The 15,607-nt window shown below is 36.1% G+C and overlaps 1 protein-coding gene across 2 annotated transcripts in view; it reads left to right on the top strand.

The window, feature by feature from the left end:
* The window catches only part of SYTL5 (synaptotagmin like 5), a 194,529-nt gene that overhangs the window by 120,369 nt on the left and 58,553 nt on the right, over window positions 1–15,607 (top strand). The window contains exons 4-5 of one of the 2 annotated variants that reach the window (XM_064364420.1): window positions 11,423–11,538; window positions 12,994–13,099. In XM_064364420.1, coding sequence (XP_064220490.1) covers window positions 11,423–11,538; window positions 12,994–13,099 — 222 coding nt within the window. Of the gene's footprint in view, window positions 1–11,422; window positions 11,539–12,990; window positions 13,100–15,607 lie in introns of both variants that reach the window. The other variant, XM_021673268.2, reaches the window with a different exon arrangement.

Raw genomic sequence — 15,607 nt, 5'->3', positions numbered from 1 at the left:
ACAATAGTAACTAGGGACTGTGGCTCAAAAATTCTTCAATTAATCACAAGTTATCTCAAGCATCTATATAGGGAGAAGAACTTTAACTTCTAAATATCACTTGTAATTACTGAAGTACTTTCAATACAAGATCTAAGGAGATTGTGTATTCACACATTTTGCCATCAACTAATCTGCTAGTTAGTACATATGGTAATCAGAGGCCTAAGTCACTCAAACCTCCCCAGTACATCTTATCAGATTAACTTAAGGTTGTTTTAATGAGAAATTAACTTTTAATATAAAGCCAGTGGAATTTGGAGATTGTTTTAAAAGCTGGCCTGCCCAACTTAATGCAACCCTTTCCTGTGCTTTTCCCTTAATACTTACATGCTCTATATTTTTCTTATTTATTTTATGTATTATTTTTCTTTCTGCACTAGACTGTAAGGTTTATAACCATGAGGGCGGGAGTTTTTATCTGTACTGTTCATTGATGTAGTTCTAGTGCCTAAAATAATGCCTATAGTAGGTACTCAATGCATATTTGTTAAACGAATAGATAGATGAATGGATAGTAGAACAAATGAACAATTGAATGGTTGAATAAATGGTAGGCCTCTACTTAAAGTGTATGAGGTTTAAGCAAGTGGAACAAACGTAGAACAATTGTGATTTTCTTCTGTCAGGAGCATGGGATTAAAAAGAAATGAGCCATGCCAAATGCATTTGCCTTCTGAGCAAAGCAAATTCCTGTCATAGAAATATGTAAGATAAGTTGTTGTCAGAGGGTATAAGAATAACTAATAACAAATCAGAACTTCTGTGTCTTCTATAGAACATGTTAATTCATCTATTGGACTAATTTTATTGGTGAAACAATAATTTAATAGACCCAAATATCCACCTATATAATTAATCCATTCATTAACGCATCCATCTATCTTTCCCATACATTTATTGATAACATGTAAGTATACTAGGGACTGAGGATACGAAGTTGAATAAAAAATGGACTATCCTCAATGGTTACACAGTATAAGGAGGAAGATGAGTTTATTAAATTACTATTTCATTCATAAATTTCTGTCTTGATGCATTAAAATGTCTTAAGGAAGAAACAGCTCTTTCAATGTGTGATTCTAACCCTTCTATGACAACAACTTGTCTTATAGTTATATCTTTCTGAGACAGCTAGAAATTTACATGATGAGTGTTTAATCTGACATATCAAAATTCCTTCTCACTTTTAAAGCTGAAAATCAGAGTACATTACTTCTCCAGTATTCCAAGTATGAGGCTGTGTGATTTTAGAGACTTAAATTATCTCTCAGTATTGGAAGTATCTTGTTTGCTATTCATGGACTGGTTTTCAAAAAGGAAGCATAAATGATGTTTTATTGGCGGCAAGCACTCTTTGTTTGTTGTGAGAGAATATTGCAGCCCCACTGGGCTATCTCTATATTTAATAGACCATAAAATTGAAATTCCCACCCTGACCTCTAAGAGATGAGATGAGTCAGAAGGTGATTCACTCTCTAATCAGTTGGAAGTAAATGACCTTTATTGTCATTTACTTTGGATTGGGTAAAAGTAAAGAGCTTTTATTGCTTTAGCCCTGAAACGATGACAGCACGGACTGATAGAGGGAGGTTACTTGTTATAATGGGCTGAGCAGCCCCTGACATTTTCTCAGATCCCTTCTGATTCTAACAAGTTGGCTACTGTAAGCCTAATTTTTAAACTAACATTATAAAAACATAATAAAAGGGACCTTGACACAGACAGTTAATTCATTTTTCTATCTTAATAAGACCTACACAATTCCACATTGTTATGTTGGCTGAGGCAGTTGCCGTCAACACAAAGATAGTCATAATGATCATTTTTTAAATTAGTACCCAATTGAATTCAGAAAGGCCCAAAAGATAAAAACAACATGAGTCAGAACAAGACATGAAATATTTTTTCCTCATTTTTTTTTTAAGACGAAGTCACATTCTGTCTCCCAAACTGAAGTGCAGTGGCTCAATCTCCGCTTATTGCAGCCTGCACCTTCCAGGTTCAAGTGATTCTCCTCCCTCATCCTCCCGAGTGGCTGTAACTACAGGCATGCACCACCACATCTGGCTAATTTTTTGTGCGTTTTTAGTAGAGACGGGGTTTCACTGTGTTGGCCAGGCTGGTCTCAAATTCCTGACCTCAAGTAATCCACCCGCCTCAGCCTCCCAAAGTGCTGGTATTACAGGCGTGAGCCACTGCCTCTGGCCAAAACATGAAATACTTCTAATATGGCATTGGTGGGCTGATCTTACATTTATGCTAGGTTGCAACATATTACACTGCTATATGTCCTTGTGAGAATCTTTGTCTTTTTAAACTAGGAGGAACCCAATATTTTTATTTTTGATTAATTGGTAATGATTACTACAATGGATACAATAACTGAAATAGATGAAAAATATATTGAGCGTTTATCAGTAAAATAAATTTCAAAAAAGATAGTAGTGATGGATGAAACATACACAGAGTGCAGAAGAAAATGTATACACCTTTGTTATAAGAAAGAGAAATATAGCCCCTGACATCTGGAAACTGGGCACCAGAATCCTACAAGATCATTCTACAACAATAATAAAGTAAACAAAACAAGAACATTTCAAAAAAGCATAGATGTAAACAAGATGATTATTCAAACCACAAAGTACCAAACACCCCCATTTCCTGACCAATGTAAATAACCTCTTACATCCTTAGCCTAGCATTAGTTTGTCATCCTTCTAAATAAAATTTATTGAGATACCAATGATAGAATTGTCCCCACTCTCTGACATCACTTAATCCAGAGAAAATCCCTGTTCAATCAAACTCTCCCCAAAATTACTAACATAAACCCAAATCCTATAGTAAATCCCTTCAAGCCTCTTACTGAGACTCCCCATGATTCCTCATGGTATGTGGGTTTTTTTTTTTTTCTTTATTATGAGCAAAAAAATCTCAATTTGTTTGTCCATAGGTGGGTTCCTGATGATCTTTGGCCTGATGAGTGAATATTGGTAGTTGCCACATAGGTCATTTCAAAATCACTTCTAGTTTAGCAAATTTTCATAGTGCAGCTACAAGGGAAAAATTCATATTGGAGCAGTCCCACATTTATCCCAAAATTTTTTGAATGGTAAGAAGCTATTTTGAGTGTATTGACATGCTATTTTGCGTTACCTATATGCAAGAGCCAAGATTTTCAAATCTAAAAATAAAGTACACATCAAAGATACTGAATACATATGTACGGTTTAAACAATGATAAAAATTGCCCCTGTGTACACATTACCCAGCTGAAGAAGTACAACATCTTGTTTTGCATTTTTCATTCCCTTGCTTTACTTTATAGTTTTACCACATTTGGATATGTTTCCAAGTAATACATTTTCTAGTTTTGAATTTTTGAATGTTATGGAAATGGAAATCAAACTTCCTGTATGATTTTTTTATGATTGTTTTTATCTCAACAACATTTTTGTAAAATTTATCCATGTTTGTGTGAATAATATTACATTAATCTACGCTGTTGTTACATTCCTTTAATGTATCTATTTTCTGGTGAATAAACATTTAGATTGTGTCATTTTATAATTTTACCAAAAAAATGCTGCCATGACATTCTTACACATACGGTCTGACAAACATGTATAAGTGTGTACATTCTCTAGTGGGATTGTTTAATCTGTGGATTATTACCTATTGGTAGGTAGTAACTAGCATTAAAAACAAGTGATGGGATTTTAAAATCTGTGGATCATGACCCATTGGTGGGTAGTAACTAGCATTAAAAAAAAGTAAAGTGGAGTAGAAAATGTCAGTATACATACACATATGTGTGTGTATACATACTTATACATGTGTGTGTATTTATTTTCTGAATTGTGACATAAAATGTATTTCTTACTGTGACCTCTGCCAAAAATGCTTGAGAAGACTACTGCAGGGTGTGCATCTAGGAATGAAATTGCACAGCAAACAGTATGAGCAAGCATTTTCAGCTTAACAAGATAATGTTAAATTCTTTTTTATAGTAGCTGTATCAATTAAGACCCCACTAGCATCGTATAAGTGTTTCCTTTACTTCGTGATCTTACCAACACTTGGCATCATGAAATTATTTTTATTTTTTCCAAACTGACAGATATAAAGGAATATCTCTCTATAGTTTCAATTTGCATCTTATTGCTTAAGTATGAGGTTGAGCATCTTTTCATATATTTATTGGCCTTTTGTGGTTTTTTTCTGTGATAAGAGTATTTAGGTATATTGCACAATTTTCTTTTAGGTGCTGGCCTCTTCCGTATTAATTTGGAGATATTCATTTTGCCCTCCTTCATCTCTAAATATGTTTTTGCTTTAAAGTCTATTTATTTTTTCTGTTATTAATATAGCTACATCAAATTTCTTTTGGTTAATAGTTGCATACATATTTTTCCAACATTTGACTTTAAACCTTTCTGTGTCCATATGTTTAAGGTGAGTCTCTTCTATGTAGCATATATGCTATTTTAAAATAAACTATATGTTATATGTATTTTAACATTCACTTTACTTATATGCTATATACATTAGATATGTGTTGTATATACATATACGTGATATATATACTAGATGTAATTTTTATCGTTTAATCTGATAATATTGTTTCTTAAATTATAGAGTTTAGTCTATTTATACTCATTGATCACTGTAATACTTACACTTATTTCTATTATCATTGTGATTCCTGAAATATTTGCATTTATTTATATTATCTGTCAATTGATTAAAGTGTATTTCTCTCATTCCATGTTATCCTTTCTACTGGTATTCATACTATATGATTTTTTCACTTTCAGTGGTTACCCTGGAAATTACAGCGTTTATATTTAACTTTGCAAATCAATAGCTAAAAGAAACTTGATATTCTTAAACTCTAAATATCATTTTTCTGACTGATACATGATTTTTGTCCCATATTTATACATCTTATTGCATAATCCAACAATTTATATACTCTCATTTTCCTTTATAAGTCAATATTTGTTTAGGTTTTTATATATTTTACTAATTTCATTGTTCACCATTCCTTTTTATACCTTAGTATAGTCTTTAAAATTTCCTCTAGTGAGAATCTATTGGTGATATATTATGTGTTTTTATTTTGTTGAAAATTTGTTTATTTCATCCTCATTCCTGAACAGTAATTTCTGTGGATATGCAATTCTAGATTGATAGTATTTTCTCCCAGCACTTTGAAGATATATCATTAGCTTCTGGATTTCATCATTGCTATTAAAAGTCAACTGTCATTCTAGTTGTGATTCTTTTGTAGGTTTCCTTTTTCCTCCCTAGCTACTTTTAAGATTTTCTCTTTGACTATAGTACGCTATAGTTTCACCATAATGTGTCTAGGGATTTCTTTTCACTTTTCCTGCTTGGAAACGAAGAAAGAATAAATCTAGACCAGCATCTTCATATGGCCAAGGGCCTTGTTTGTCTTCTTCTTCTCTGTATTCTTAGCCTTAGCCCGGGGCCTGACACATAGTAGAAATGCAATAAATATTTGCTGTGTAGGCTGGGCACAGTGGCTCACGCCTGTAATCCCAGCACTTTGGTAGGCCGAGGTGGGCGGATCACATGAGTTCAGGAGTTTGAGACCAGCCTGGCAACATGGTGAAACCCCATGTCTATTGAAAATACAAAAATTAGCCGGGTGTGGTGGTGCATGCCTATAGTCCCAGCTACTTGGGAGGCTGAGGCGGGACAATTGCTTGAACCTGGGAGGCAGAGATTGCAGTGAGCTGAGAGCATGCCACTGCACTCTGGCCTGGGTAACAGTGAGACTCTACCTCAAAAAAAAAAAATGCTGTGTAAAGCATCTGGGATTTCAATACAAATCCTGTCTCTGACATAATACCTTTGTAACTTTGGACAAATTGTTTAAATTATGTGAGCTTTAGTTTCCTTGTCTGTAAATTGGTAATAGTAATAGATATTTCATGACTTATAGTGAGAATTAGAGATACCATATGTAAAGTGACTAGCATATTACTTGGTGACTGATATGCACTCACTAAGTATTTGTTTCCTGTTCTACCAAGCCTTCTGTCTGCCTCCTGACGAGACTTGACACCTGAGAGGGTGACAAAGGCATAATCTCAACAATCTGTTCTGATATTTTAAAGCTCTGAAATGACAAATGACTCAAGTGCATCATGAGTTGAACAAATATAAGATGTATAGTTATTATTCTCACAAGGGCAGCAAGAGGTAATGACTAACAATTCTGGGAAGATGTTATTTGTGTTAGGTGTTGGCAGCTCTAGGCATACGTGGTAAAAGTGATATGGAGGTCCATTTCCTGGAGAGTGTACACTGGATGTGTCTGCTTTCCCCTGCTACACATGAAAGTGCTGTCAGTATGCTATCTACTCCATCCCACATCCCAAGAACATACCAAAAAAAAAAAAAAAGATCTAAAGCCTTGGCATGCCACTATTCAGGGATTTTTTAGTCATTGAACTATATTGTTCCCCTTGTTCTTTATTTCTTTTTGTTTACTCTTTGCCTCCTGCAGAAGTTGAAAAACTCCTCTTTTTTAAAATAAAACACCAGAGAGTAAATATTTTAGGCTTTGAGAGCTATGTGGTCTACCGCTACAACTACTCAGCTTTGTAGTTGTAGCACAAAATCAGCCAAAGACAATACATAAACAATTAAGCATGGATATCTTTCAATAAAACTTTATTTACATGAGCAATGAAGAAAGGACTCCCTATTTAATAAATGGTGCTGGAATAGCTGGCTATCCACATGCAGAAGAATGAAACTGGACCCCTATTTTTCACTATATACAAATATTAACTCAAGTTGGATTAAACATTTAAGTGTAAGACCTCAAACTATACAAATCCTAAAAGAAAACCTAAGAAATAACATTTTGAAAATCAGCCTTGGCAAATAATTTATTACTAATTCCTCAAAAGTAATTACAACAAAAACAAAAATTGACAAGGGAGACCTAATTAATCTAAAAAGCTTTTACGCAGCAAAAGAAACTAACGAGTTAATAACCTACAGAATGGGAGAAAATATTCACAAACTATGCATCCAACAAATGTTTCATATCCATAACTGTAATGAAGTTAACAAGCAAAAAGCAAATAAGCAAATAATCCCATTAAAAAGTAGGCAAAGGACATGAAGAGACCCTTCTCAAAAGAAGACATACAAGCAGCCAACAAGTATATGAAAAAAAAGTTCATCATCACTAATCATCAGAGAAATGCAAATCAAAAGCACAGTGAGATACCGTGTCACAGCAGTCAGATGGCTATTACTAAAAAGTCAAAAAATAACAGATGCTGGTGGGGTTGTGGAGAAAATGAAATGCTTATACACTGTTGGTGGGAATGTAAATTTGTTCAGCCACTATGGAAAACAGTTTAGAGATTTCTCAAAAAACTAAAAACAGAACTATTATACCATTTGACCCAGCAATCCCATTACTGGGTATATAACCAAAGGAGAAAAAAAATTATTCTACACAAACGATGCACATACTTGTATATTCACAGCTATACTGTTCAAAAAAGCAAAGACATAGACAACCTAGCTGCCCATCAACAATAGATTAGTTCAAGAAAATGTGGTACATATATACCATGAAATACTATGCAACCATAAAAAATAATGAAATCATATCTTTTGCAGCAACATGGATGCAGCTGGAGGCAATTATCCTAAGCGAATTAATGCAGGAATAGAAAACCAAATGTTGCATGTTCTCACTTATAATTAGGAGCTAAACATTGGATATATATGGAGATAAAGATGGCAACAATACACACTGTGTACTCCTGGGGGTGGGGGCAAGGGTTGAAAAACTACCTATTGGATACTATGTTCATTATCTAGGTGACAGAATCATTCATACCCCAACCCTTAGCATCAGACAATATACCCACATAGCAAACCTGCATGTGTGCCCCATGAATATAAAATAAAAGCTGAAATTATTTTTTTAGAAGACCTTATAGACCCTGCAATTTCATATACTTTTCACATTTCATTAAATATTCTTATTTTGATTTTTTCAATCATTTAAAAATGTAACAACCATTTTTAGCTTGTAGCTGTACAAAATAGATGATGGGGTGAATTTGACCCATGGGCCATAGCGTACTTACCTCTTCCCTATTGTTTCTGAATTTTCCTTATTCATGTTCTTACAACCTATGTAATTTCCAGAATTGGATATTAGAACAAATATATTTCTTTGTTAAATTATTATAGTAGTTTTCTATTGCCACCTTAAGTATTACCACAGCTTAGCAGTTTAAAACAACGCAAATGTATTATTTCATAGTTCTGGAGCTCAGGAGTCTGGATTGGTTTGACTCGCTTCTCTACTCCAGGTTCTATAAGGCTGAAATCAAGGTGATGGCTAGTTGAGCTCTTTTTTATAAAGAGGGTCTGGGAAGAATCCACTTCCAAGCTCATTCTTGTGGGCAGAATTCAGCTCCTTGTGGTTATTGGAATGAGGTGCCAATTTCCTTGTTGACTGTTCACTGAAAGCCATTCTTAGCTCACAGAGGCCTCACTTTCTAGTCATAGCCTGTGGACCGCTGCGCCTCAGAGCTTTTCCAGCATGTCAAATCTTCCTCATCTTTGCAATCTGACTTTCCATTCTGCAGTGTCTTTACTGACTTCCTCTTCTTCCTTTGTGTTTAAGGGCTTATGTGATTGCTTTGGGCTCATATGGATAATCTGGGATAATCTCCACTATTTTAAGGTCAGCAAATTAGTAACCTAATTCCACCTGCAAATTCTGATCACATCAGCACCTGGATTAATGTTTGATTGAATAGCTGAGAAACAAGAGACATCCTTAGAATTTAGAATACCACAATTGTCACCTGGATTTCCAACATAAATAGTCATCTATAAATCTATAGATCACTCGAAATATATCCAGAAATAACTTAACCCTTTCAAGCTTTTGGTTTTGGTAAGTTATATCTTAAATTTGGCCATATTCCATAAGCATAATTTATTTATTTATTTATTTTTTTTCCACTCTTTTTTTTTTTTATTGCATTTTAGGTTTTGGGGTACATGTGAAAAACATGCAAAGTTGTTGCATAGGTGCATTCATGGCAGTGTGATTTGCTGCCTCCCTCCCCCTCACCCATATCTGGCATTTCTCCCCTTGCTATCCCTCCCCAACTCCCGCCCCGCTGTCCCCCCCACTCTCCCGCAACAGACCCCCGTGTATAGTGCTCCCCTCCCTGTGTCCATGTGTTCTCCTTGTTCAACACCCTCCTATGAGTGAGAACATGTGGTGTTTGGTTTTGTGTTCTTGTGTCAGTTAAGCATAATTTATATAGTTATTGTTATGAAGCTTATCTAATAATCTAGGCTTCTCAATAGGTAATACAGCCACTTGGGAGTAGATCTACGATAGACAAGCTATGGCCTTACCTTTCAATGAATGCTTATCTCCAAGGTTAACATTTTCACTTTTTTTCCCCAGTAGTGGAATGATGTTTCATATATAATTTACCTTTGCCTCATAGATTCAGAACAGATTTCAGGATAATTGCTGTGAGGAACAAGGCTGAAATATTTTTCTGGAATGACTTTTCTATCTGGGATCCAGCCAATGATTTTCAAGTCCAATAAGTTGCTGAATCAAATGGATATAATACTCTGGGGCTAGAAATGTCTATTTGACTCTCAGTTGCTTTTCCTCAACCACCATATTAGACATGTTCTTGCTGATTCTCATTCTCAGCCCAAGTGTCTGTATCTTTCTTTTTACTCTTCACCTCCATGATACCCTGATTTGCATCTTCATCATTTTCTATCCTGTTTATTGTTTAACTTTCTAATTTGCCTGCCTACCCTCTGGTTTCTCTCTTCTTCACATATTTATCCAGAGATTATATGATTCAATCTGAACTTTAGAAAAACTGCTAGAATAACACTCCAGCTCTTTAGCTTGGCATTCAAAGATTTGGCCCCAAATCCTACCTTTTAACTCCACTTTTCAATGGACTTCTCCACAAACCCTTTACCCTAGTTACATAGTCCTATTTACTATTTTCAGAACATGCCCCACAGAGGTTTTGGGACAGTAGTGCTCATGTAATCAGCTAAAACCGTTTCTTAATTTTTAATTAGAAATATATTTAGACTACCGAGTGATTTCTACAGCTGTTAAAATCCTTGTGATATGCCTGAAAATGACAGCATAACTGCTATAGGTTGAATTCCACATATAATGCTATATGTGGTATTCTCATTCATTCCACAAATATTTCCTGAGCACAGTGTCAGTTACTGCTCCTAGAAATAGTGAACAACAAAGCCAAGGTCCGTGCTCTCATTTCACTGGTAATAATGAGAACTATGAGGATATGAAAGAAGGATAATATATTAAAATTATGCGAGAGTAGTTAGTCATTCATTTGAGAAACAATCGAGATCATGGTCTGTGAAAGACTCTCTTGAAGGTACTATGGAAAAAAAGATGAAACAGACAGAAATCAGCTCTCAGAGTGTTTACAGCCCAGTAGAAATGAGAGGGTAGAAATAATACTAAAGGATGCTATAAGTAATGCGAGAAGTACAGACAAAGAAAAGGATTATAAGCATTTCAGGAGGGAAGATGGGGGTGATTTCACGTAGCCATTGCAGGTGGAGCTTAAAAGATTGATGTGACTGTTCAAGGATCCTTTTTTTGCATCTTTAACATTGAATTGATTACCAAATCCAGGCAAGCACTTCCACTACCTACAATTTGAATTTATTACTCCCCTCTTAGTCTTACCATTGCCCTAGCATGGGTGTCATCATCTGTCTACTGGATTATTACAATGGCCAACCTCTCTTTATCCTATTCTCTCACCAGTCTAACCCAGTGTACATGTTATATCAAAGAATCTTTCCAAAACAGAGTCTGACTCTGACCTCTCTTTCATTCAAAACCTTTACTAGACCCCTATTGCTTGCAATCAAGATCATTTATCCACTAATGCAGTGGTTAAGAACTTGAGCCCCAGGCCAGACTTATTGGGATGGGAGCCTGACTCTACTACTTACCAGTTGTGTTATATGAGGCACATTATTTTATTTCTCTAAGTCCCAATTTCCTCATCTATAAAATTAGGATAATAGTGTTTACATAATGTACTATGTGGATAAAAATATATGAAGTATGAACCGCAATTAGCAAGTACCTAGCAGATAGTAAATATTCAATTAATACTGGCTATTATTATCACCATAAAATACTCCAGAGATTGAGATGAACTTTATAAATAATTGGCTATTTTCACTTGATTAGGGATTTTTGAGAGTTAATTATGTGGCTAAATAATTGAATTTCAATGCTCTTCCCTTTTCTCTTGAGTAGGCAGCTAAGGATTATAACTGGTGAGTGGTTTTTTGAAGAAAAGGCAAAACGTTTCAAGCAAGTCAATGTTCTTGGCACTGATGTTGTCCGACAGTCCATTTTAAGAAGAAGTCCAGGTAATTAAAGCAATTGTGTGGTTTCACAACTGTTTTCATCTTCATTTTGGCTAACTAAATAACTTCTCTGTGTTACATAGTTAATCAGCACAAATGAGTTTCCCGAATCCCTTAAGTCGTTCCACAACTTGATAGCATGAAATCTAAATATGTAGTTCATACAAGACAAGAGGAAGTCAGTAGAAAATAAAATTCACAGTGATTTTCCATATATCTCACACACCAAGATTTTCAAAGAAACCATTTGTCTCCATCATAGAAAGTTCTTTTTCTGTATGCACTGCCAATATCTTACTAAACACTTAAGAAAGTAACATAAAACAGATGAATTAAATGGTTCACATCGTGGAAGCAATCCTTGATTTTTTCAGCAATATTTATTTCCAATTTCTTTTATATGTTACCTTTTAAATCCAGTGGTTCTCAACCAAGGATTTATATTGTGCACTTTGTCCCCCTTCCTCAAAATGGAAGCATTTGGAAAGGCAAGTGGGGGGGCATTTCTGGTTGTCACAATGACTAATGAGTCAATAGCATTTGGTGAGAAGGAGCCAGAGATGCTAAATGGCTTGAAATGCATAGGACAGTCTCTCTCATTCATGTAGTCTTACTGAATGAATACCAGCACCAAATGAAAATAACACTCCACCTTGACAGTGCTTTCTGGTGCATCCAAACTAAATTTAGTTAAAGATGGAGTAAACCTTGTGTATGGGAGCATGTTTCTCATACATGGTGTAGTAAAAGTGGAAAAAAACATCTTTTGGCCTGTTTCTTGGCTTACCTCATCTTTCATACAGAAGAGACAAGTGCCCTTGTATTTAAGTCTGGCACGTATGGCGAGGCTTGTAACTGATTCCAGTGTTACTTCTGGGTGTGCGACTGGCAAGGAAAGGCTTTTCCACATAGGTCACATCAGATCCGATGCTACAGAGAGATGGTGTGGAGTACAGTTAGAATTAGGCAGTCAGCCATGGACTCTTCTTCCACTCAAACCTCAGTACCTTCCAAAATGTAGGCAGTTTCTCAAGTCACAATTATTTGCACAGATGCCCACCCTTCCAGAAAGTATGGCTTATATGCCCAGAAATTAGGATATCATTTATATAACCTGATGCTAGAACTCAGTGTATAGGGATTTGGAGATCTTAGGAGACCATGTGCCCCTGCTCTAAAAATATCAGCAGAAGGCTGATGCAGTCATCCCTAGAAAGGTTATCTCAGTAAACCTCCCACAGATGAGTCCAGGATCTTTGTCCTCAGTTAACTCTAGAACACTCAACAAATTAGAAATAACTGTGTGACTGAAAAACTTGGGATGGGAAGGCATTGCCAATTATTATAGACTTCCTTGCCCTGTGCTAATCTGGGAAAGTGAAAGCAGAATATAAATTTGCTCTCATTTTTGGCCATTTTGTATGTAAATTTGTCTTCTGATTATTTGTTAATGAGGAGCTGAAGAAGTACGGAGCCAAGAGCAAACCCGCCAGGATGCAGAAAAGTCAGACACTTCACCTGCTGCTGGGCAGAAGGCCAGCCATGATGGGCCCAAGAGAAAGGGGTAAGACATGGTCTTTCTGAGGGAATTTTCGATCTTTATTCCAGATACCTCTGAAATAAAGACTCCTTAGTTTTTCAAGTTCTAAGTCACTTCAGTGACCCAGAGGAGGTCAGAGACTCAAACAAAGTTACACTTTCTTATCATTTTTCTCAGGAAATGCAGTTTTAATAATCTTCAATAAGTAAATAAAAGTCCCCTCTGACCTATGCACAGAAGAATTTTCCTTTCATTTGACATATCTGGTCTTGTACTATATGGTTCCCATTACTTGCAAGTAGAAGGCTCCATGTGAGGGCCAGTCTATAAAGAGGTGACAACAGTTTCTGTTGTACAATGTCAATATTCCTTTCCTCCAACTTGTGTGCTGATATATAATTTCATCCAAAATAAAAATTTATTCATTGAGCTTAAAGCATCATATTCCCTATTTAGAATTCAGGCTTCCTTAAGAAGAAAAATTACATTTGGCCGCCACAGTGACTTAGTTCAGTGAGCAAATATAGAATGCAAATGTTAAGTACCGAGGATAGGAATGGAAGATACATAAGGGATCAAGAAGTTTCTTTCAAGGGGGAAAAGTGCATCCTAAAATATAGGCTATAAAGGCCAAAAGGCAAACTACTACTTCACAGCCCTACATTTTTCAGTTTTTGTTTCTCAGGCAGCTATTGGCCAGTTTTTGTGACTGAAGCAGTGAGAGCTCTAATATGCACCAAGTCGTTTTATAGTCCTTTCTCTTTCTTTTATTGAGATGGGGTCTCATTATGTTACCTGAGCTGGCCTTGAACTCCCCAGCAGGTAGCTGGGACTGCGAGGCATGTGCCACTATGCCTGGCTAACTTTATGGTCCTTTCCAGGCAGCACTGCTTCATTCTCTCAGTAGAATGCAAAGTAAGAGGGTGCTGGTGTTGGAAGCTTTATCTGGCTGTACAAAATGTCTAGGGTTCTTACAATCTAAATGTCATCTAACTCAAGCACTCATGACAAACTATTTCTTCATTGATGAGCAGAGATGAGTTGCAGAGAGAGCCTAGAGTATCCTTTGTATCCTATCCTATGTATAGATCCTTCCTACCATCTTGAGTTCATTTATCACTCTTTGGGTCACCCCAATGCTTTGTACGTGTACACCACCCATCTTATTGCACTCTGATACCCCATCAACACACACACACACACACACACACTTAATTGTAAGTTCCTTTAGGGCTAGACCAGTGGTTTCTTTGCTTCTGTGTTACAGTATCTAGCATGGTATCTGACTCATAAAAAACAATCAATAGCTTGATTAAATAAGTAATTCAGAGCCCACAAATTCCTCTAGGAGTTGTCATTTGCAGACCCCAGCTCAGGCATCATAAAGCAGGTTACAGAATAGTGGACTTGAAGAAGGGAGACAATAACTAACTCACCAGCACAATCAATTATGCAAATTCTGAATCATTCAAACCATTACAGCACTGGGCTGAGCCTTGCTGAAATTCAAAACAAGGGTCTGATTGTTCTCAGTCATCAAGGAATATAACATCTAGTTGGGGAGAAAAGGTACACACCTGAAAAGTTAGTAAGTATAAAAGAATTGCAGGAAGATTTAAGGTGGCAATGTGAGCTACCTGAACGCCTTTCTAAAGTAGAGGGTGCTCACCACAAGAGATGTCATAAGGTAATAAATTATTGAGTACGTATAAATAAGTGGCTAGATAATAAATGCCAGTTGAGTATAGGAGCCATTCAGAAAGTCATCAAATTGTACATGGGACTTGAGGAGGAGTTTGAGTAATAAATGGGGTTCGGGATCACAAAACGGAGGAAGAGTGATTCCAGGCACAGGAGATACCTTAAGTAGAGGACATGCATGAGGTGGTTCTAGAGCAGCATACCTTGACATTATATTAAGTAGTATTATCACCAAAGAAAAATGTAATTTTCCAGTAGATTGAAGCTTCAGACGCTTTAACAATGGCACTATTTCAGGGGTCTTTGAAACAGAGACAACTTGGCAGATTCTATTAAGATTGTGACAGTACCTTTGAAATCCATTTTTTCCTCTAGAAAACTGGAGAATGTAAATGAAGTGTATCTCCCAATGCCATTACAAAAAGGAATATAGCTTTGATTTTGTTATTAAAGTACATTTGGAAACACCCATGTTTTGGGCACTCAGTATCCTGGATCAGGACTTTAGGTTCCTAAAAGGCTGTTTTTGCTTAAATTCCAAATAATTTAGTGAAATGGGAATGTAATCAGATTTTATCCAACATGAGGCACAAGGAGAAATGTCATGGAAGATAATAAAGATGGTTTCAACCACATTATTCATTCCACAAGAGTTGGTTGGATTCTAGTATGTGCCAGGCATCATTCTAGGCTCAGGAAATCTGGCAAGAAACAATAAAGGCAGAGTCACTGCTCTCATGGAGCTGCAGTCTAATAAGTAGCTACCTCAGGTTGTTCAAAAGGATCATCCTGGCTCCCCGCTCTGAGCAAAATGAGTACAAACTCTCTATT

The sequence above is a fragment of the Aotus nancymaae genome, unplaced genomic scaffold (assembly GCF_030222135.1).
Source record: "Aotus nancymaae isolate 86718 unplaced genomic scaffold, 86718_ANA_hifiasm-v0.15.2.pri h1tg000058l, whole genome shotgun sequence".
NCBI classification, from domain to species: domain Eukaryota; kingdom Metazoa; phylum Chordata; class Mammalia; order Primates; family Aotidae; genus Aotus; species Aotus nancymaae.
This window is presented reverse-complemented; position numbering and strand designations above follow the sequence as displayed.